Genomic DNA, 24,576 nt, shown 5'->3' with positions numbered 1-24,576 from the left:
TGGCGAACTATTTTTGTCACATCAAACCTCGTTTCTCAGCACTCTCAGCTGTGACATAGTAGATGAAGGGGCAATTGTGCCAATACCCCAACATACAGGCGCTGGACAGCAAAATAAAACCAAAAAGGAAGACTTCTGGAATTAAAAATTAGTTTAATGTTATTTGTAGGAATTAACTGTACAGTGCCTTAAATGAGCTTAGCGAGGGACATGTTGGCGACCACTTCTTAGTTTGTTTTATATTCTGCATGACAAATTTACGTGACTCGTCTTTAATCTCCTTTGCACATTGAGCGGCGAAAAGGAAGTGTTTGTGAGTGAGGAACAAGGTTCCTTCTGGACTTCGTCATGCCTTCCGTGCGTTTTTGGGAAAATGCTTTAACTAAAATCATCCATAAAACCTGAATGTCATAATTGCAAGATTAAACGCTTTAATATTTGTCTGCCCTAACAGAAGATCGTTGTTTACAGAATACTAGAATATCTTCTTTAGTTCAGTCAGTCGAGAGCGAGAAAAAACAAAACATAGCCTATTTTCGATCCCTTAGTAACTGTTATCGTTAGTTCTTAATTTGTCCTGAATTGAACTTCATGTATCGTTTACAAAACGGGTAGAAATTGGAGGAAATAATCATACTTTTTTGCAGTTTTATACGTCTCAGACTTCAGTCGTGGAACGAAAACAGACCGTTCTTACAAAGCAGACTACATTACACAGTAATCAAAATTAACGATAATCCTACTTCAGAGCAACTTAGAAATTATCGATAGCTTAGAGAAAATATCATGTTGCATATTTTAGAGAAGAGTAAGATCTCATTCAAACCCAAATTTCGCACGGCTATTTTCTCCTACCGGGCTTTTTTTTTTTTTTCGTTTGCGCTCGACGACAGGAGGATATGGAATAGCCAGACCCGGAAAATTAGGTTCGGCAACCCTTTTCCTCGAAGACTGGACTGATTTAACTTCTTTAAAAACCTGGACTCGAATTTTGCCTCTTCATTTGCAATTGAATGGTGTGTGTGTATGTGTATCAACAACTGTTTGAGACCATCCAACATGGCTAAAGGTCTTTTGTAAGCAAAATGGCTGCATGTGTCCGCTCCTGTGTTTCACAAGCAGATAATTGTCATTTCAAATCAACTGCTAGAGCTATCACTGTTAATCCGTGTCGATGATCTTTTTCCTGATATCGGAGACTTTCTCTTACGCTGGTGATGATGCCGATGGTAGTGATCGCGGTGACGATTCCACTTCCGGTTCCGCTCATGATCAGTAGAACTGCTCTTGTCGCTGTCCAAGCTTTTGCTGCGGCTGCGCCTTCGAGGGGCACCTCTCTCAGGCGGAGTTCCCTCAGGGGAATCACTCCTTTCCCTTTCCTTATTGTCAATGTTGTCCCTGCATGGATTTCGGTGATCATCATCAGCATTATTTGAGTGCTGGCGGTTAAGGTTACCCTTTTCGGTGGACCGAACATCAGTAACTACCTTTTCCTTTGGAGTCAATGATGTTGAGGTCCCGCTATGGTATTCAAAGTCGCAAAACCCTGACCTTTTGTTTCTCGCCTCTTTATTTTCTTCATTAAGACTCTCTTGCTTTGTTGGTTTGAGTACAACATGGCGTCCTTCGTCGCGCTCTTCACTGTCGCTACTGCTTGCTAGATGTCCCCCATTTCCCCATCTTCTTCTTCGAAAACCGTTTGAAGATGCAAACTTCGATCGTTCACATTTTGATTCAGTTACCCTTGGTGCTTCGGCATCGTCACTGTCTGTATACAAAACAACTCGATCTTCGTTGTTCTCTCTTTGCCTCAAGGGCTTTTTTGTTGAAACGACAGATTTCTCCTCTCTCTCGCCCCTTGTGCCTCTAAGCTTGTCGCAGCATTCATTTCCTGCCTGTAAGCTTTCCCTTCTTTGATCACTAGATGACGGTTTCTGGTCTGAATCCACCTTTTTTCCGTCACTAAAAGGAGGTGACTTGGGATTTTTCGTATACGTCATTGACTCCTGATCTTCGCCAGATATCGAGCGTTTCAGCGACGATCTCGACTCTCTTTGCGGAGAACGTGAAGGATTTTTCGGAGATTTTGAACGCCACCTCCGGGAAGAGCTTTGTCGAGGCGATTTGGAGCGATATCTAGGGGACTTACCACGTCTTCTTGGTGACTTTGAGTGTCTTCGTACCGAGTTTGCATTTCTTCTCGGAGACTTCGATTTTCTTCTCGGAGACTTCGCGTTTCTTCTCGGAGACTTCGCGTTTCTTCTTGGGGACTTCGAATTTCTTCTCGGGGACTTCGGGTGTCTCCGTGAGGATAATGGGAGCTCGGTTGGAGAGGACGAGCTTTTGGCGCGTGGAGATCTGCTCCGTCTTCGAGGTGACCTGGAACGTGGAAGCAAACTGCGCGGGGAAGTACCGCGGTCAACAGCGTGTCGGGCTTCATTTGAAGAAAACGAAGGTGGAGGAGTACGGTACCGCTAAAGGAGGAAACGAAACAGATTGTATCAACAAGAGAAAAGTAAACAACTCTTCCAAAACGATGTTGCACTACTTTACACATGTAATCATTTTCTATTGGAAACCCACTGTTACCTAAAGAAAACCATTTCAAGCCTCTTTGAAAGAAAAATCACATTTTCATAATGAGTTAACAACATTATTACACACAAATTCGAAGCCAAGGCTGAGTTTGAGAACGTTTACTTCATACCATATTTCCTCGGCCTCGTAGAATTCTTCCAGATTTGGAAACCTGACAAATACAATTAAAAAATGAAAGAGTTACCACCGATTATTGCTAGGAATAATAAATATTGCGGTAGTATATTGAATATTGAAGTTCCCACCAGAAGGCATTAATTTAAGAATTTCTTTTTCCTAAACAGCACTTGTATTTATCCACGAGTGCTCCTTAGCTCTAATATTTTGCTAACCAATCGAAAGGTTTCTTCCTTTTTGATTGTCTCAGATCACTTGCTAATTCTACCAAGCCGACAAAACGGTATTCGTCCTCAAAAGTCGGGGGGCAAAATGCTTCTAGAACTCCAAATAGTATTCAGTGTTGAGTTCACTTATTTCACTGTATGAAAATTACAATTCTTCGGCAGAAGTTAATTTCTTGTCACGGGACTCATCAGCTACTGGCAAAATGGACAACTTGGTTTCAGAAGATTTTCGGTATAAACCTTTGATTTCTTTTTGAGAAAGGAAATCAAAGCAAAATTCTCCCTTTCTCTCTTCTCTAAGGCAAGAATATATACAATGTATGCAATTTCAAAAAAGACTCATGATACAGGAAATACGTGAGATTGAAAAAAAAAAACATTAGAAATGTAATACTAGGGCAGGACGGGCTAATTACGAGTTCAAAACAGCATAAAATTGAGGTAACTGATAACGGTGGATCAAAATGAAGCACACATTTTAAGAGCTCTGAAAATGCTTTGAATGAGGAATAAACCAATTGCTGAATCCAGCTTTTGTAAGATTTGAAGACTTATGCAGTCGTCGGAGAGTAATATCTCTGGATAATTATTTTAATCACACTCGAGCACATCTACAGTGTACTTATGCTCAAAAATCACTTTAGCAGTAATTAACAATTCATGGGCCTAACAGCCAACAGAAACGCAGGCCTCAGGTCACATGATCGCCCTTCCCAGAAGTTATCTATCGAACTGATAGATCAACCTCGTTCCCAGGGTCTCTGAAGAGAGATAGACCGTATTCATAAATGGCGGCTAAGTAATTATTTTGTCTTTATGCTAATCATCCTCCTTCTTTGTGTCACGATCTTGGTCACGCCCTGAAATTAATTTTCATTGACGTTGAATACTGTGGTCAAAAACAAATTGGATGTGGTTCAGCGTTGTCTGTTTTCTCATGGACAACAATATTCGTCATCACAGTGGTCACAACATTTTGACCACTGTGATTACGAATATCGTTGCTGATAAAAGTACAGTAGACAACGCTGAACCTTATTCGATATGTGAAATTGATGACGTGGCGTTGGGAATAACCAAGGAGCAGGGATAATATAGTGGCCTGCTCCCAACTGAATAGCTTCATAACTCAATATAGGATCAATAATATCCTCAACAGTCAATAGATGAGGGTCTTAGGCAATGGTACACTATGAGATTTTGAAATAGAAGAAAATACGATTCTTGTAGACCGCTTTTGAATAGGCATCCTAGGTTTAAAATCAGTTGGATATGCAAGGGCCTGTATTTGAATTTCACAGTATACAAAAGGGTAAATTAAACTGAATTAGAGCAGAAGAATGTCGGTGTTCAGTTAGATGCCAATTTTGGATTGTACACCAACGGTCTTAGACAGCTCTCGCCAAAGTTCAGTGAATGTTTTTGTTCCAATTCATGTTGGAATGAAAACTACAATGTAATTTCTAGGTAGTGGAACCTGTTCAATATTTACACCGTCAATTATTATGCTAAAGGAATGATTCGTTTCAGCGTAGGTGAGTGAAATAGCATTAGTCTTTTGGGGGCTCGGAGCTAGTCTGTTGGCCCTAATCCAGTTCTTACTTGATAGTAAATGTACATTGAAATCAAATCAATTTAACTCAGGTCAAATGAAACGTGGGGTTTTGACAATAAGAAACTCGGAGTATGTAGAGAAAAGTCTCTCGGAGAAGAGTAGAGAACTAACAAAGTCGACCCACATTTGACTCCAAGCCTGGGAATTGAACCCCGACCACATTGGTGGCAGCCGAGTGCTCACACCACTGCGCCAGCCCTGCTCCCAGTAACGTCCTGTAACGACTTTGCAACCTACATCATAATTATCAAATGAAAGTCAAATATATCACTGCTTTACTCGGTTAATTATTCCAGTTTTCAAGAGGTCTCAGCAGTTAACATGGACTGTTGTTTACAAAATTGAAACGTGACAAGAGTTAATATATAAAAGCCATACATTTGAACTTCAGAGAGACTCGAGTTAAGACGGTAAATCATATCAGTTATAGACATTACATGAGCAGTAACGAAAGGAAAGTTTGAAGAATTCAGACTTGAGCGGGACTCGAACTCACGACCACAGCGATACCTTTGCAGCGCTCTACCAATTTAGCTCTCAAGCTTCATTGTAGCTGGGAGCTAGACAAAACCCATTGACTGGAAATAAGAAAACGATCAGTCGTTTCGTTGGCTACAGTGGCTAATTATTTTTCAGTGGATCTCAGACAATCAGAAACAGAGAAACAATTATTATGAATGATAAGATTCAATTTAAATGTACATACTCGATCCTTTCTTGGTGAAAAGTCATTAGGTTTGGCTTTGTATCCTGGAGGTGACTTGCTCTTTCTTGAAACAAAAAAATAATGTTGCGTGAATCTACGATGATTTTGTTAATCCTGTTGTAAACGTAAGACTTGACCATTAAAGGGTTACTTGTAGTGCTAGATATTGAACGAAATCCATCTGTGAATTAGTGCATGTCAAGAAAATTAAATGGGTCTGCACAATATGACAGAAAAAACCCCTCTCACCAGGGTAAGAATTGAACATTTGACCTTCACATTAGATCCCTTAAAATTAGGGCGCTTGCCTTGAGATCCGGAGATCCCGGGTTCAAGACCCGCTCTGACCACTCGTTGAATTTGATCCTGGTAGTCCCTAGTTCAACTTCCCAGCTGCACTTGTAAATAGCCAACTGGTTTGCCTCCGGCCAGTCGGGATTCTTAACAGTCGTTGTTGTCGTTGTTGTTATGTTCCGTTGTTTCGTTGTGTGTCATTGTGTTTCATTCGTTGTGGAGTTTCATTCAGGATTCAATTAAACATGTATTGCATAGATGGTTTTCAATCACGTGATGAGACGGCCATGTTTATGTACAAAACAATAGCAAATTATGGCACATGTTTTGCATTATAATAGAGTCAAATTCCCAAAAGACTTTTTCCTCTATTGTTTTGTACACCAACATGGCTGTTGTGACGTCAGGTGAAAACCATCTATTGTATTTTATAAAATAATTAGGATAGTACGTGCACTCTCATTGGTCAATAGCTGTGTTTAGATGAGAGTATGGAACACGGCTGTGACATCACGCAAATTTTGATTGGTTATGTATTGTCAGACGCGCGTTTTGATTGGTTGGTAGGAAATATGAGCGTGTGTCAAGAAAATCGGTTTCAATCAAGAAGTAAAAAAAAAAACAGCATTTTCCTTCATTTGTGGAATTATCTTTTAGAAATATTTTATAAAAGCAATAGAGGACTTTTTACCGTGTTTCCATAGCCTCATCTAAACACTCGGGGGAGTTGGGAGGATTCTCTACAGTTATGCAAATTCTCGCCTGCATCTCAGGTTTGCATAACTGTCTCGAATTCTCCCAACTCCCCTTCCTGTTTAGATGAGGCTATGGAAACACGGAAAACATCCTCTATTGCTTAAGTATTGTATTGTATTGTATCCCTGTTGCTCTGCTGACTGGGCTACAGCTGTACAAGGTCAGACAAGGGCTATGGGTATTTTAGATCTCCTTTCATGGCAGCAACTGAACGTATAAGTTGACCGTGTAGTACTGAATAACGACAGAATTAAGTATTAAAGGCTAATTTGAAGAGCCAGAAATTCCTTTGAATCCATTCACAAGTTGACCATAACCATTGTAATAGGCCCAGACGAAAAAACTCTCCGGAGGCTGGAAATTAAATGTACAACCTTTGGCAGTTAAAGTAGAGTTTATATCCAAGCTTATGTTCATGATTCTTTCATGTTGATGGAGTTAATCGTTGATGTTTCATCACAACCTAAAATGTGATAACCAAGGTTGTTTTGAGCTATGGACACAAGTTCTCGAATGCGTGTGCCACACTCATAATAACCGAAATCATATGTCGGGTAAATGCCAAGAACGTGCCCAAAGTCAGTTTGTGCAATGAAGACTGCATGGCACCTGCGAATAGCCCACCAAATTACACTAATCAAGGGTCAACTAACCTATCCTTTGCATCTTGAAGCCTCTTTTCCCTTACAGGTGAAGGGGTGCGACTTCTTCTGAACAAGAAAGAGTTGTTAGGAACATCAGGGATCTCGTCTGCGGTCACTGTACTAAACGTTGTAGAACTCTTCCCTGGTTTGTCATCTTCAGGGCTAAAAGCAGAAACACCATGCAATACGTTATTTAAACAATTTTAAGAAGCACTTTTTGTCCCCTTTAACACTCCCTCCGCAAAGTGGCACTTACAGATTTTACTTGTCAATGGGAAACCTCTTGGGAGTTCTCAAGGAGCTCCTATGTTTATCATATAAATTAATTATTTAACCTAATAAAATGCACAACACCCGGCTATACTTGCCAAATTTGAGCATCCTGTTTTGTACCTTAATTTACATTTTTCTTATTTCATGGTCCACTGTTGATAGCTAATCAAAACTGACTGGTCAGGCTCATTTCATAAAATCAAAAGTTTAAAATTTCAGTGGGTGATTGCAGTTAATATAACGTCTTAAAAAATAAAAATTTTAATGGTAAAAGCTAAAAACTCCCATGCTTTATTTGCTTTTTTTACACCCATATCAGCAGGTACCTTAGAATAATAATAATAATAATAATAATAACAACAACAACAACAACAACAACAACAACAACAACAACAACAACAACAACAACTTTATTGGATGACAGAAGTACTGATAATTTAGTAGTTTACATTGCGGTCCTTTAATAATAGTACTGACAAAAATGAAATATTCACAAAGTATTCCTAAACTAAACTAAAATTGTTAAAAGGTTCTATGAATAGTAAAAAGATCGAACTTGGAACTACTAAGTATTTTTTACTAATGTACTTTTTAAAATTCCTTAGGGTTGTCATGCTTCTAGTGCTATAATCTAATGCGTTCCATAGTCGGTTGGCACTTGCATAAAAACTGCGTAGACCAGAATTGGTACGAAAAAGGGGTATGAAAAAATTGTTATTTGTTGACGCCCTTGTACTGTGTCTATGCTTATCACTAACATAGGAAATATAATCTTTATTTAAAGTACTTATGGCAAGAGCCATTAACAATCTTGTGCATTAAAAAAACCTTTCTCATTCGTATGATGTCATCAATAGGTAACCAGCCAAGCTTACTAAAACGTTCAACAGAATTATCAGAAAACCTAGCATCTAACATTAGCCTGGCACAATGCTTTTGGACTCTTAATAATCGCAGTAAATTTTCATTTTTGGTGTTTCCCACACTGTGCAACAATATTCAAATAAAGGCCGAATTAATGCCTTTAATATCATGGGTGACAAATTACTCCTTAATTTAGGCGCGAAATTTCAGCGTTAATTTATAATTTCACATGTGAAATTACAAAATTGCCATGGTAACATCTCTTGTATCTCGATCAGAGCCAAGATGGTGTCTAGATTTAAGACAGTGACCATTGACAAAGTTACGAAATTAAAAGAAGCGGCAGAAAATTTAAATACGTGAAAGAGCACAATTAACTGGGTGAGAGTTTTTGAGAAGTGGTGTGACGAAAATAGCCTTGAGAAAAACCTGGAGATGATTCTTCCCGAGCAGTTGGATAAAGTACTCGAGCGATTTTACAATTACGGTTGTGAGCGTAATTTGTCACCCACGACATTAAAAGGTAATCAAATGGTTTTCTCGTGAAATTAGGAAATAATTTCACTAGCGTTTTGTCAAAATTCTCATAATTTTCCGAGCCTTTAGGCGAGAGAAATTATCAGAATTTTGACAAAACGCGCGTGAAATTATTTCCTAATTTAACTCGTCGCCATTTGATTACACATACATATATAACAGATTTCTTAGCCGATGATTAAGATATGTTTTAGCTCTTTTAAGCAACAAATTCTAGAATTTAATTTATCAATAAGGAAATCAGCAAGATTATCCCTGTTCAAGTGTTTGTCTATCTTAACGCCTAACAGCTTTTCATTGGAGTGCCAAAAAGAGAGAGATCAAGAGATAAATTAACCTTGGGTGCTTACGCTCAAAAAGGTCATGTCATGGTAGTCAGGGGTGTTCAGGATATCTGGAGTTAATCAAGCGTTTTAGTCTTGTCCTGTTTTGTATCTACGCACACGAGTCGCTTTGGCTTTGTTGTATTCCTTTTGCGTTGTCCAACAGTTTAAAGTGGTTACTGCGAATTTGCGTTCCATTTTATGACCATTTTGCGTGGCATGAAATTACCGAAAATAGGTGTGACATCACCCCCTTCGAAAGGGAGCATTTTTCTGTTGACCGGTTTTGAGGACCGGCTTCTAGCAGGAAGTTCTCGTACAGAATGTTTAGCCAGGCAAGATCACGGTTCTGATCTTATGAAGTTACTAATGTTGTGATCTATATTTCCACACTTCAGCGTGTTAATGACAGCATTAAAAATGCTTCGTCATCAACTTCAGTGCGGTCAAATGTTGGTCTTTCTTTTGAACTAAATTAAGGGCCGATTTACACGATACGATTTTGTCGCATGCGACCAGCTCACGACAGGCTTACGACATGACTTAACATTGTCGCAGCGTTGTAAAACATGTTTTAAAATGCTATGACATTTTTTCTGACGTACACAACGATCGTAAATCATGTCGTGGGCCTGTCGTAAGCCGTTGTCGCATGCGACCAAAATCGTACCGTGTAAATCGGCCCTAACGGATGCATTGATGTGCCACTCGAGTTGGCAATATTTATAAAATGGATCAAGGATGGTGCAATGGTGAGAGCATTCGCCTCATACCAATGTGGCCCGGGTTCGATTCCCGCACTTGGAGTGATACGTGGGTTGAGAGGTTTTCCCCTGGGTACTCAGTTTTCCCCTCTCCTTAAAGACCAACCTATAATTTGATGATCTCATACCTACATATATAAGGACCTCGTTTCAAGTTAATGATGTTAACAACAGGACATAGCAGTAGTCATTTGACTCGCAACAAAGAGGTAGTCGTGACAGGGAATACAACACGCGTATATTTATGCGCGGATACGCGTATGGTTATACGCACATACGCGTCTAAATATACGCGTTTTGTGCGCGTTTTTCGGTTAACGTATTTCTGAGTAGTACTGTACTGTACAACTTAAAGAGCCCGGATTGTAGATAGATTAAATGCTCAATTAGATGTTAGCTAGAAATGAGAGGCGTTGTAACAGTATTTCATTGGAGGGATTAAGAAAATGATGCGGAGGAAGAAACTGGGAGATGAGATGCACAAATGCAGTTCTAACTGTTTTTGGTATCACCCAACTAGTGGACTAATGAAAATCCTGCATTTTGATTGGATACGCTACTAGAGGACTATTAGTAATAGTCCTCACTAATAGTCCTCGAGTAGCAAAAGGCATGACGCTTTCTTTCGTTTTGTTCCCAAACAAATATTACTACAACTTGCATTTGCTAACTTGATTATTTCCTTTTCTATCCAACTAGTTTGGTGATACTAAAATAACTAGACACTTCGCCCTCAATGGCCACTAGTCAATAGCCCATCCGGCTTCGCCTCATAGGCTATTGACCCTCAGCCCGCACGGGCTACGGGTCTAATTGATAATTATGCCCAGGTAAAGTGCGAGTATTATGAGAATATTTTAAGGAATGTTTAACTTAACTGTAGATTTCAAATAAATACTCGACTGGAGTCAAAACTTTAAACCCACTTCTGCCAAATGACTTGCCTGTTATTGATGTCTGTCTTTTTTTTCTTCTTTGCTTTCTTTTTCTCCTTCTTCTTCTTCTTCATCTTCTTCACAATCTCTCTCTGTTTTTGTCTTTTCATCTTCTTTTTCTTCCTAGATTGTTTCTTTTTCACGGATTCATCAGAAGACGAAGAAGAGGACGAACTCCCTGATTCTGTATCCGTGCTTGAGCTGGAATCAGAACTTGAACTGGCATCAGAGTCGTGCTTTCTTTTGGCTTTCTTCTTTTCAGCTTTCTTTTCTGCTGCTAGAATGATACAAAATAACACAATCAATGCAAAATTAATGATAATGAATGATAATTGCCAATTCAAAAGTTGGCAAGATCAAAATTCAAAATATACTGATGAATGAAAGGTACGTAAATTTTGCTTAAATTGTCCAGTCAGTGCAAAGATCAGTCAGTTCTTTTTTGTCGACAACCCGCTCTTCAAAATTACATTTCTTTCATTAATTAATCCTTTCCAGGGAAAACACGCATCCAGCAAATTGTTCAGCTCCGAAGTGTGTGGCTTCATAGCTAAGTGATAGGATCACTCAGTTCTTTCGTCAAAAAGCCGCAGTTCAAAATTACATTTCTTTCAAAAGAGGGCCTTAGCAATAATTTGTCCAAATCAAACTTACTCAGACGCTCTTTTATCCATAAATTTAGACTCATTAGAGCAGCATCACCATCATCTAAGCTAGTCACTCTTTAACTCAATAGATGGGGTATCTCTCATCGTTTACATAAGCTATTACCACCTTTGTATAAGTCTAAGTATAATGTAAGACGTTCTCGAACTTATGATGTTAATTTTAAAACCAACAGACCCTACTACCTGTGGTGTCTACTCTTGTATTTAGTGTATAACGCAATTCAACCCTTTGGCTGCAATGTTTTACTCAAATAAACTATTTAGTCTTCAAAGCAAAGAAATTTGAAAAAAACTCTTCCTCTGATCAAATTGCGCCCTAACTCCCAGTTTAAATCATGTCCGCGGTCATCGTTATTCTGCTACTCAAATTTAAAGGTCACTATTATTGAAGTTAAACCATGTGATAATAAAGCACTAATGCCTTGTACCTTTGGCCTTTGTTTTAGGAATAAGTTCACCACAATTTCCAATCTTTACGTCATTGAGAGGTCTGCTCTTATCATCGACACTTTGGTTTTCAATTTGTGATACCACCTCCTGACCTTGTAAGACATGACCAAAAACCACATGGATTCTGCAAAGTGGTAAAGTACAGCTGTGAGTAGAGCGGTAATGGAGACCTGTAATGGTATCGTTACATGATATGTATTAAATTAAAATTAAATTTTGAGTGGACCTAGATGTTGTTAAAGGTGACATACAATATTATTGTAAACGCAGCTAGTTTTTTAATGGACCTACAAGTACATGTAGACGTTATTAAACCATTCACACCTAAAGCACCCCTAGTCATGCTAGGGTCTAAAACACAGGTCACATTCCACGGGTCAAGACTAGAAGTTCCTGCTCCACTGGTGAGGAGCAACATAAAAAGTTTCCCCTAGACCTGAAGCAACATTTTGTACAGTAATTAGGCCTAGAAGACACTAATGGTGTTCTTTACGTGTTTGTAGCACAGTGACATGACCTGTGTTTTAGACCTGCCAGTTACAGTAACAGGGTTTCTGACCCTCCAAATCTATAGTCCTGTGTCTTCACCACTACACTGCAACGACGAACATGCTCAACCCAACACAGTTCTTTTCATTATTTGCTTTTGTATAATAATTCAATTGATATCCATGTTTAATAACCAAAACTAATCCTAACCTGAACGCCTGCTGCATCAGTATTTCCTCTTTATTTTTATGAAGTACATTGTATTTCAGATGGGCTTTCATTTACAATAAATTCTTTTGAAACAAACTTGAATAAAATTACTATCTCTGCTATTGGGATAAAATGAATTCTTTATCACAATCACAACAAGGACAATGACATAATCAATTATCATATTATTATGATAATAATAAATTTACGATGACGATACTATAAAATATAATGACAGCTAATAATAACAATAATGATCACGGTGGCAAAACCGCAACGATGTTTTGCTGTATTTACATGTAGCTTACCCATTCAGATGAGGAGCAGGTTGAGTTGTTCTGTAAAACAACGAAATAAGTATCACTAGAGTTAAGACAGTGCCTTAATTTAAGAGACCTGAGTATTAAGCTTTTCAACATGTAAATTTGATATTGTAACCAGTTCAAAAACAGGTTAACAAATTAGAGTGATCGATCCAAGATACATACAGTCATGACGTACAATCACTGTAATAGTGATGATGATGATAGCTTTACGTCTGTACATACAAAAGTCATGTAAGTCTCAGTAAAACACAAGTCTTACTACTTCTTGGAAAGCCACAAATATAGCAAAATAATTATGACAAATGTCACAAGGATTTTGTCTGGGGGACAAAATTGCATGTGGGCAAGATCGATTTGCAAAATTATGTTCCGCAAAAAGCAATTAATTTTAACAAAAAAGAAAGAAAGAAAAGGCCAAGGGCCCCTGGACAAGCTGCAAAAAACAAGAGTCACAAATATCACAAGAATAATTTTACAATGTAATTGTCTAAAAAAAAAAACATAGTCACAAAGAGGAAAGTGGCCCTCAACGCACTGCAAATATACAGGTAGCAAATACATGTATCACAAATGTTGCAACGATTTTGTCTACAAAGACAAAATTCCTGCAATTACATGTACAAGTATTTTACAGTAACAAGCGTTGATAATTTGTAACTGCAAAAATAGCAAATTCAACATTTACAGTGCAATGCGCCTTACCGTGGCCACCCAACACATTTGACAATTACGTGTAAATACGTATACTCAACAACCCATGCAACGGTGTTCAACTTACAACCGTGTGAACTTTGCAAGGAGGCGTGACTGTCAATCAAATTCACACATCCTAATTGGCATACAATTTAATTGTAAAAAACTTTGTTAGGTGGCCACAGCAAGGCGCGTTGCACTGTAAGAGAAAGACACAACAGGCAAAAGAGCCTTTTTTTTTACATGTACCTCATCCGCAGTAATGTTTTCGCCATTTTTTGTCAAGACAAGATTTAAATATGCCTCAGCTTTTAACCCTTTTACTCCCAGTGGCCACTCAAAAGGCTTAACTCTATCTAACGCTAGACGATGAAAAAAAATTTACTTGTCAACGGGGGACCCCTGGGGCCTTAAAGGGTCCAGGTTCACTCAAAATTACTGTATGATGTACCCATGAACCCTTTGATTTTACTCTTCTGCCAGACAATTCTATTTTTACTCGTCAATGGCCCCCCCCCCCCCTCAGGCCTATCAAAAAGGGTTAACAATAGTTTCATGTACAGTATTTTCACATTACAAAAACTACAGTATTAAAAACTTACATGAAAAACTGAGATCCATTGGTGTTGGGACCTCTATTTGCCATTGATAACAACATCGGCTGCTCATGATCAATTTCAAAACCTTCATCTGTGAGAATCAGATGATAAAAGTATCAGATTCATAAGTTTACGGGCAAGTTACCCCTAGATTACCTTTGTGAATTCTTGAACAAGTACTGAAAGTGCCACTACGATGAAAATTTTGCATGCCCTTTTTTCTCTAGATTTTGAAAATAGAAGTACTAAATAGATATCATCACAATTTTTATCTCAAAATTCCCACAGAAAGTATGATTATTGTAACGTAGTTTTTCGGTTTTCGCTGTCCGCCATTACTCGAACGGCAAAAATGACCGTGAACAAGGAAAAGGGTTGGGTCTAGCTGGATCGCTTGGGGTCTGACGTCATATGGGCAACGCTCAAAATAAACGCGGCTAATTTCCCATGCCGTCTATGAGATGTGAAAGATCGCCGAGTTGCTTCTTGCTGATATTATATACATTACTCCTTGATCGCCGTGTTCGCTTTGTCAAACGCCCACGAAGCGATGCGCGTATGACGTCACGAACCAAGTCTTGCGTGAAGACCGCTTACAAAATATCGCAGGCTTCTCCAATGCCGTCCGAGTAATGGCGGACAGATTTTTTGCGGTGTTTGGCTGGCTATTTCCCGACTTATCTCGCTTCTATCGTTCCAAATTTAAATGCATTGTCCTATTTTGAACATATTGACTTAACTGACGTTGAAAATATTCGAAAAGAAAACCAAAAATTTTCGTCGTAGTGGCACTTGAAGGCACTTAATTAATATTATTACAGTCTGTATAATTTTTATTTATTAAAAACTGAACTACGGATATTTCCAGCATTTTCATTGGCTTGCCGAACACAGGCTATAATCAGTTCATATACCTTCTGTACATTTTTGCAGCTCTCAGGAAAAAATGGCAGACAAATGCCCTTTTGGACCGGAATATAATCATGAAAGAGTTGTTAATCCTGGAAGTTTCAATAAAATAATTATTCTACATGTACTTGGTCTTGCTACCCTGGATTCCAGAAGTTATTTTCTCGCTATGAAAAGAGCGACAAAAAAGAGAGTCGCGAAGCGACGAGAAAAACCTCTGGTACAGGCCGTTAAAAACCTCACTTCCATGCAAACCAACTTGATTGACTTCCAGAGTAAGAGCTTGTTTTAGACACTTGGGCAAACCGGTTTTATCCACGTGATAAAAATATTTGTGCAATGTTTACCGGTCACTCTACTGCGAAATTCTCACGGTCGAGTGAATAGATCGTTGTCACTGTCATGTAACAAAAACAATAAAATCGAAACTGTTCAATGAAATAAGCCAACAACTTGGAATGTTGTAGGAGACAAATTCATAAATCACCTCACCAGTTCTCAAGTCTGTGCAATACATCGTTTCTGAGCTTTTTGTCGAAGTGTTTCACGCAACCATTATTTGTTAAAAATGCAAACGTGAATTGGAGAAGTAAGAAAATTGCATTCAAGTTCTGGAATTAGAACTGAAAAAATTTAAAGAACTTTACGTGGAGTCCGTGGAGCAGTTTCAATATGACTCGAGGCATTGAGGTGTAAAGATGTCAGAAGCTCACACCAGTACCTTCGCCAAATTCCCAAACAAAATCAAAGCGTGCTTGTTCGATTACGCCCCTTTAAGGCCACCCAACAGCAAACATTCATCAAGCATTAGAGACAAATTAACCTCAATCTGCCCGCCATGAATTTGTGATTATCTTGTCACGATCGCTACTGTCACGTTCATAGTCTTCTTGTGTACACCAGTGAAAAACCGATTTGATGGTCCCCCTCGACTTAAATGAGATTTTACTGCCCCATCAGTAAAACACGGTTAATGGAACGTGACCATACTAAAAGGGGCTATTCATGTCGCGTTAGTTACCTTCATGTTCTTTGTAGTCGGTCGTCCAAGGTCATAAAATCAATGGTCTTGTTGTAAATAAAATGAGGACATACAGACTTTCTTCCTAGATCTCAGTTTATAACGAACACCTGCATTGGCCAAATCTGTTAAGGCCTCATTCATAAATGTTAAAGAGCAAGTGTAATACCTACCTGCTCATAGTAGAAGCTGTACAACTGGCTACTTTAATAGACAGAGTCTAGCTATAAAAGCCTCAGTTAGCCGTCCAAGGTTCACTTGGCAGTTTGTCTTCTATAGTAAACCAACTAGCTGTTGGCATTTGTTAAATTTTTTTTCCCCTCCCTCCCTCCCTCCCTTTGGAGATGGGTTGGGTTTATCGCCTTGCCTTAAAAAAAAAAAAAAAAAAAATTGGATCACTCCTGCGAGGTGCGGTTAAGTCTGCGCAGCGACTTCCCCCAAGCTTGTTGGCTCGTTTGCCTTTGTACATTGCTCGCTAACCAATATTATTGTCCGATCCTGCACGTGCTGTTTACCAATCAGCTCGTAGTGCTGGGGAGATAAGTGAGGTTGTTCTATGTCACGCAATCCGGAAGTCGCATAGGCTAACCAGTCGCAAGGCAGTGTTCCCTCAAAAACGCCAATACGTCTGTTGTCTCGTTCTATTGCGCCTTACGTTATGCGTTAAAAGCTAACTATGTTAATACCAAGGAACAGTGACATTAACCAATGGCAATCCTTATAAAAACGGTTTGTTGATCGACCAATGAAAGCTAATGAAATCTCCAGGGTCAAAAATTGACTCTGGTAGTGGAAAGCGCAACGTTGATTGGGGCGGCATGTTAGAAGGGTTAACAGCCTGTACCAGAGGTTTTTCTCGCCGCTTCGCGACTCTCTCTTTTGTCGCTCTTTTCATAGCGAGAAAATAACCTCTGGAATCCAGGGTATGGTCTTGCTGGATATAAAATAATTATAACCAACTCGGCGCTACCAGCATTGTTGGTTATCTATCACTTTATATCCAGTGCACCTTCGTAGAATAATGGTTAAATATTACTGGTATTGAAACCAAAGATGGAGGTACGTGTAGTCAGTACTTTATTCAAAAGTTCAAAATTTAGTTTGTTGTGTGACAACAAGTATAGAGAAAATTGCCACCAAAGCTGTTATTAGGTACATGTACATTTGACTGCATGGGTGCAGAGCCAAGATGACATATTATAATAATAAATTAACAGGACAATAAGTTAGATGTACAGTACAGATCCTCGCATAAGATGTACTGAAGAAGAGAAGGGGATTTGTGAAAAAACAAATTCATTAGCACTGTAATAATCACATTATATACATGTAATATTATTATGTTAATATTAAATGTATTAGTATTAAACATAATAGGTCACCATTAAATAATAATATTCTCAACACATAAATTATGTACATTGTAATAATATGACCATGAGATTTTCTTGTACTGACCATTAAATGATCCTCCATAAATAGACTCACCGCCAGTTCCATTACCTGTAACAGAATTATTGAAAATACATGTAGGTGTTTACAGATGGTTTTTACTGTACTTGGGTGATCAATTACCATGTTTTCTTACCAAAACAAAATAAAAATGATTTAATGCAATACTGGTATGTCTGGAGTTTTGAAGCAACAAGGATAATAAAGACATGTTTAAAATAGTATTTTAGCAGGTGTCTCCGTAAAAACAAAGGATTTCTAACTTCTATTCCATAATATTATATTCCCATTCCAGAATAAGGTCAATCAAAGAATACACCATTAAGATTCTCCTCTTTCTTCATTTTAATTTGGGACACCAACACTGCTATTATGACATCACGTCAAAATCTAATTAATTAATCAATCAATTAGTTACATGTAGTGGTAAAGGTAAAGTCTGATGACGAGCCAAATGGCCCATTAGGCCGGAGCTTATCCGGTTTCTGTAGCATGAAGCAACTAGGAGTATTTCGACACACCCCTGGATGGGATGCCAGTCCAGCACAGGGTTACCCCTGGCATTAAAATTCGCTGATACCCCTTTTTGAACCTGGGTGGAGAGAGGCACTGTGAGAGTAAAGTGTCTTGCCCAAGAACACAACACAATGTCCCCGGTCAGGGGCCGAACCCGAACCACTCGATCGGGAGTCAAGCGCACTAACCATGAGGCCACCGTAGTAGTTACATGTAGTAATACTGGGAATTCCAGAATTTAAAATTTATATGTACAAGTGATGACTTTGTTTTGAAAGTTCTTAAACTTGGACAACAATGATTCTTTTTGATAACTTCCGAGACATCATACAGTAAGTACTGTAATTGTAGCCACATAAATAATAAATTAATAATTCCTTAATTCTGTATAGTACAAGATGATTGTCACAGTACCATTTTTTGTTTACATACAAATGTACATGTAACTACATATCCGTTTAAAAACAATACATGAACTTATGGAAAATTTTGTCTCAATCCTCAGGGAAACAACAAATTAATGTTAATCAATTCCATTTCAATTCAATTTTATTATGCACTATTTATATAAGATAGTTAATACTATATTAGCACTTACTAGAGAATAAATATAATACATAAAAGCAAAAAAAAATTTCAAAAAGATAGGTGCGTGGTAGCCATTGGCTTTTGAGCTGGCTACCACCATAATTATTAAAGATAAATGCGGCATTAAACAAAAATTAACATTAAATAATAAACATATCTAATTGTTTCAATCATTAACATACACACACTGTTTTAAAATAATTATGTCTGATTACATCTAGTAATTATTACATGAATATACAGACGTGCTTACATTACAGAAAAATAAGTAATAAATTATTGCACTGATAAAAAATTACAATTATTTTGTGTAAGAGAAGCTGCTTGTATTGTTTTTTAAAGGAATTATAAGGTAATTTTTTAAGGCTGATAGAAACTGACTCCCAGATTTTTGATGCTGAGAACTGAAATGATGATTGACCATATCTAGTTGTTGTACATTAACATAAAGCAGAAATAACAGCTCTAGGCCCTAAGGTAGAACCTTGAAACTATTGATTCTGTACTTGATCTAATGTCTCCAATTTTAACATACTGTGTATGCTGGTGCAAGTAGTTTTCAAACCAATTACAGTATATGGTATTCCTCGGATTCCATAGGCGTAAAGCCTATTGCTAGAAAGCAAAATGTTATGGTTAACAGTATCAAATGCCTTTGAGAGGTCTAGAAAAATGCCGCATGTGATTTGCTTATTATCAATAGCAATGTTGACTGTCAGTAATTTCTAGGATAGCCTGTTCAGTTGAGAAGCCCTTTCTAAAACCAATTTGATATTTGTAAATTATATTATGTTTTTCAAGGAAGGTATACAGTTTATTATAAATTAGAAGTAATAGAACCTCCATGGCTTAATAGGTTTTTTTACTAGCGGCCTTTACCTGATTGAGTTTATTTGAAAAGTTTTTATACTCCGTTATCTTAGCTGGATCATTTGAGAGAAAGTGCATCGTGTACATATATAATTTGTTTGTTTTTAATCGATTTGAGTATTGCATTTTTGTTATCCATGGCTTTCTTAGCTGCCTTTGTTTATTTCTTAATGCTGTTCTTGTTGGCACGTGCTTATCAATGACAACTTTCACAGCCCCAGTTATCCTATTCGTCATATCATTAATAATGGTGTTCTCACTAACAACAGCATTCCAATCAATTGCACTAATATCTTGCCCACATAATTCTTCACTAAAGTGAGTATAATCCCTTAATTAGCTTTTGTTCCTTGAGTGATTTACAGACACATCTATAATACAGAATATAGGCAGGTGATCAGGGATATCCATGAGCCCGATACCAGAAGTTATATCCGCAGTGGTATTAGTGTATAGATGGTCAATAAGTGTCGCAGTACGAGCAGTAATTCTTGTAGGTTTAGTAATTACAGGCAGAAAACTGTTTGAGTAAAGCATAATTTTTATTTAGATAATCTTCAGTTTGTGAATGACAAGTGTACTTAAGAAAATCAAGATTCATATCACCTAAGATACAAAATGTATCAATTTCATATTTATCTCTATACCTTTTGATGGTCTCTTCAAGGCATACCTTAAACTCATTAATCCTAGCAGATGGGTGTTTATATATACAACCAACTAAGATGCGTTTTTTCCCATTACATGGATCAATCTTGGCTCAGGATGTTTCAGCAAGCATCACTTTTAGTGTTATATCTCGTCTCACTATGGATTATAGAGTCCGCTTAATTGTGGCACCCCCCGCAGGGGTGGGTGAATCAGTATAATGATAGAAATTATAATTACATGTAGGGAGGTCTATATTAGTTGTAGAATTTACGTTCAGCTTAGTTTCCGTAAGTACTAGAATATCTGGCCTTTTATCCAAAGAACATAATATTTCATCTACCAAGGGCATGATTGTTCTTTGCTAAGCTTCGTATATTGCAGTGTAGCATTGAGAAGGCTTTGGCTCCAGCATTATTTAAAACATTGTTCATTTTAGAAATTGTGCAATAGTCAGATTTCAGAAAGGTAAACATCAGATCTGGGTCAGTTTAATCAGACTTGTCAGGATTAGGTATTATATTGTAAAGATCTATGTCTACATGTATGTGCTGCTCAGTTTGATATGATCCAACGACAAAATTAAATTCTCTGTCACGTAGATCATAGAAAGGTAATTCTTCAAGACTGGCATTATTGCTGTCATTATGCACATGTAAGATGAGTATACTGTACATTATTATACATGTAGCTGCATAAATCTTAGTTAAAAATTGAAAGGACAAAGAAAAAGAAACAAAGAGGAAAAAAAAATTATATATATATATGATAATAAAATATATTTGCATAACCATAGGTTCACGTTCTGCAATCCAACCATCAAAAGTATTATTTCTTCCTCATCTGTTCCTAATTTGGTCCATGAACTACTAGACATCTACACACATACAGCTGCCATTGTTTGAGTTCTCTTGTTTGTACAATTTGCTATCATCACTTCTTGTGGTTTCAAAATTTACTGTTGTTTGTGTCAAAAATACACTTTTCGCTACTCTAGTTGTAAGTCAGAGTAATTAGCACTCTGCAGAGAACAATTTGGGGTAAAAATAAATAATTGGTTGTACTCATGCTCTCATCCAATCAAAATTGAGTCATTTTGTAGTGTGAGATATTATTGTTGTTATTGTCATTGTTATTGTTATTAATAATATCATTGATAGAGCGGTTTTCAGTTGAGTGTCGAAAGTAATTAGCGAATTACTTTGGTTTTGCATTACTTCTCTCTGTGATTGGTTCAAAGTTCTCGCGTCACTTTTTCAACCAATCGGACGTGAAACCAAAACCAATCGTGCCTACTTCACTCAGTGATTGGTTCAAAGTTCTCGCGTCACTTTTCAACCAATCGGACGTGAAACCAAAACCAATCGTGCCTCGTGTGTGCACATTTTCCCGCGCTTTGTGTCGACTACGTGTAATTACTTTGAATTTTGATTGGTTTACTGGATTGTCTCTGTCCTTTTTGATTGGCCAAATTAATTACTTTGGTTTTGGTGTTTGGTTTCACGACACTTGTTTGAAAACCGCTCTATTTAACCCATTGACTCCTGGACCACACGCCATTTATGAGTAAAATTGTCTGCATTAGCCAGTCGAGGGTAAAATCTATTGTCTTACTCCCATGAGTCAATCAGTTAAGAGGGATATACAGAGTGAAGGCAGAGGTTGTTAAATCACTGACTACTGAACCACCCCACATTGATTTTTTTTTTTGTATTTTAATACTGTTCATTTGTTTTCATATTAATTACATCTACTGCACAGAGAACCTTACACTAAACCACATAAGTCTCATTTAATGCATACTATACTTATGACACACACACACGCATACACACTGCTTTCCTAAGCCTCAAGAGTATCGCATTAGACTAAGAACAATACACAAGGTACAAGAATATCAGACTGAATATTTACATATTTGCCCCACTTCGAGTAGTGATCAGGGAGTCGATCAACGTTTGACTTGGTAATCATTGTCTCTAGTTGATATGCTACATTAATTTTTGCGATAAATACCAGTACCCTAATACGGGGTAACTTTTTGTTGTATCTACAAGAGTACAGATATTGTCTCGCTAACAACAAGATATGGTTTACATATAATTCACCTTCGCAAGAGAAGATCCCAAACAATAAATCTTTAAGTGAGAGCCTTTGAATCTTAACACCTTGATCACATAGCCATTTAATTACTTCTGTCCAGAAACTCTCGGAATAGTTACAATGTACAAGAATGTGCTCAAGGGTCTCGTCCGCATCTCCACAAAAAGAACACGCCGGAGATAGATAAATGCCAATCTTATGAAGAAATACATTTGTGGTTAGACACTTATTCAGGACTTTGTACTGAAATTCATGTAATTTCGTGTAAGAAGTGACATGAAAAGGCAGGCTATAATTATATTTTTTTCCAATCCAAGATGTCACCCGGAAATTGATGATTAACCCTTAACTGAGCAGTCGGCGGAGTGATTACTCTACTCCAAAGCTCTTTGTTAATAGTCTTAGACACAACAGACTTTATTTGAACTATTTCACTGTTTCAAATCAGTTTGCACTGATCCTGTATAACAAATGGTTGATTGCAAATACTACAAGCAGATGTTTTGAGTTTTTCACGCCATTCAAAAGGAATGGCGTCGATCACAGACATAAGCCTAAACGCTTCCAGTGGTGAGATATTAAGCTCTCTTAACTTACTTTTAATAATAAAATCATTGTTTTCATCTAGTAAGTCCCCAAGTCGAAGAATACCTTTTTCTTGCAACGTTTTACAATAAAAGGATTTTCCATCAATGCAAATTAATTTATTGTTCAATCCATAAAATAATGTTTAAACCTGATTCGACTGTGTGAGATATTTGAATGGAATCATAATTTGCTGCTGAACACTTAGCAAAGCAATTCAAACATTCTTCATAGAATGTTGGTAACCTTATAGGATGTTTTTTTGCGTCAAAATTACAACATAAAATCATTTTACCTCCAACTGGCTGTAAGTAATTTAATAAAAATTAATAGTTTTCCAACTGGCTGCCTGATCATTTGCGAGTTTCTTGCAACAAAGTATTTTCTGAGTTTCAATTATAGTTTCCAAATGCGGCGCTTTGAGCCCCCCATTTTCGATGTCATTTACACACGTAATCGCAGAACGCTTAACTTTATCTTTCCGGATAAAATCTTAAATTATCGTAATCGAATTCTTCAAAAATTCCTTGTCAAAGCATAACAAGCTGGCTCGATAGAGAAAAATTGGGATAATGAACGTTTTGACAATTTGGATTCTGCCAATAATGGTAAGGTCTCACCATCTTCAAATTCACAGCTTTTGTTTCATAGCGTTAATTAGTTCCTCAAAATTCAGCTTTTTTTTTTAATCGTTTATTGTATATAAAACGCACTCCAAGTATCTTGACGGATTTTTTAAACACAGTATTGCTCTGGGACTTGATACAATTTAATGCTGTAGTTTGGGCACGATTACCTAGTAACAACATCTCTGTCTTTTCTTCATTCAACTTAAGTCCAGAACATTTTCCGAAACGTTCTACAACATCTAAAAATTGTGTCAAAGAATGGTTGTTCCTTACAAAGCCGGTCAGATCATCTGCGAATAGTCCAAGTTTAATCTCTTCGTTATCCACCGGAATACCCTGAATGTCATAATTACCACGTATGCTAATACACAAAATTTCTAAAACCATAATGAAAAGATAGGCTGATAGGGAATCGCCCTGCCTGACTCCCTGCTCGACAGCAAACGACGAGGTCGAGTAGCCATTGTTTAGGACACAACTGGAAATATTATTGTACAAAGTATAAACCAATTGAATAAACGAAGAACCAAAGCCAAATGCAGATAAAGTGCGAAACAAGAATTCCCTATTTTACAGTATCAAACGCTTTCTGAAAGTCTATGCAGATCAATCTTCCATCAATATGACACTTTTCCGTGAAATCCATAACGTCCTCTATGGTTCTTACAGCATCAAAAGTCATTCTACCTTTAACATATGCGCAATTGTGATGGATTACGAAAGGAAGAACCTTCTCCAATCTTTTGGCAATGGCTTTCGATCCTATTTTTAAGTCTACGTTAATTAGCGAGATTGGTCTCCAGTTTGACAAATATCTTTTATCTTTTATCACCCCACATTGATGAGTAAAATCTACTAAGTCTCATGCCCAGGCCAGCCAATGGGTTAATGTTCTTTGCGATTGAGATTGGAAAACAAGAGGGCTCTAACATGACTACTGTCATTAAATTTACATGTACATGTAGAATAGTACAACCTTTGGTGAAATCTCCTCCTTGAATCATAAAATCTTTAATGATGCGGTGGAAGGGTGCTCCCTTGTAATGCAGTGCCTTTCCAGAGACCTTACTCAGGCCTTTTTCACCTTAAAAAGAACACAATTTACATTACATTTACAGTACTCACTTACTTGTACATGACTTGTATAAAGCCATTGTAATTATGAAA

The 24,576-nt window shown here is 37.5% G+C and overlaps 2 protein-coding genes across 3 annotated transcripts in view; both read right to left on the bottom strand.

Annotated features, from left to right (window-relative positions):
* LOC137968129 (uncharacterized) overlaps positions 1-24,576 on the bottom strand; it is a 197,285-nt gene that overhangs the window by 30,069 nt on the left and 142,640 nt on the right. The gene's annotated exons all lie outside the window — the stretch shown is intronic.
* LOC138012732 (peptidyl-prolyl cis-trans isomerase G-like) overlaps positions 137-24,576 on the bottom strand; it is a 40,862-nt gene continuing 16,422 nt past the window's right edge. The window contains exons 3-12 of one of the 2 annotated variants that reach the window (XM_068859605.1): positions 24,386-24,493; positions 17,477-17,521; positions 14,092-14,179; positions 12,779-12,808; positions 11,750-11,895; positions 10,663-10,930; positions 6,967-7,119; positions 5,264-5,327; positions 2,708-2,749; positions 137-2,474 (exon numbers count right to left, since the gene is read on the bottom strand). In XM_068859605.1, the coding sequence (XP_068715706.1) occupies positions 1,140-2,474; positions 2,708-2,749; positions 5,264-5,327; positions 6,967-7,119; positions 10,663-10,930; positions 11,750-11,895; positions 12,779-12,808; positions 14,092-14,179; positions 17,477-17,521; positions 24,386-24,493 (2,279 nt within the window). In that variant the 3' untranslated portion in view covers positions 137-1,139. The remainder of the gene's footprint in view (positions 2,475-2,707; positions 2,750-5,263; positions 5,328-6,966; positions 7,120-10,662; positions 10,931-11,749; positions 11,896-12,778; positions 12,809-14,091; positions 14,180-17,476; positions 17,522-24,385; positions 24,494-24,576) is intronic. The other variant, XM_068859606.1, reaches the window with a different exon arrangement.

This window comes from Montipora foliosa, chromosome 8 (genome assembly GCF_036669935.1).
Source record: "Montipora foliosa isolate CH-2021 chromosome 8, ASM3666993v2, whole genome shotgun sequence".
Taxonomy (NCBI): domain Eukaryota; kingdom Metazoa; phylum Cnidaria; class Anthozoa; order Scleractinia; family Acroporidae; genus Montipora; species Montipora foliosa.
Note: the sequence above shows the minus strand (reverse complement) of the source record. Positions and strands in the feature narration are given on the sequence as shown.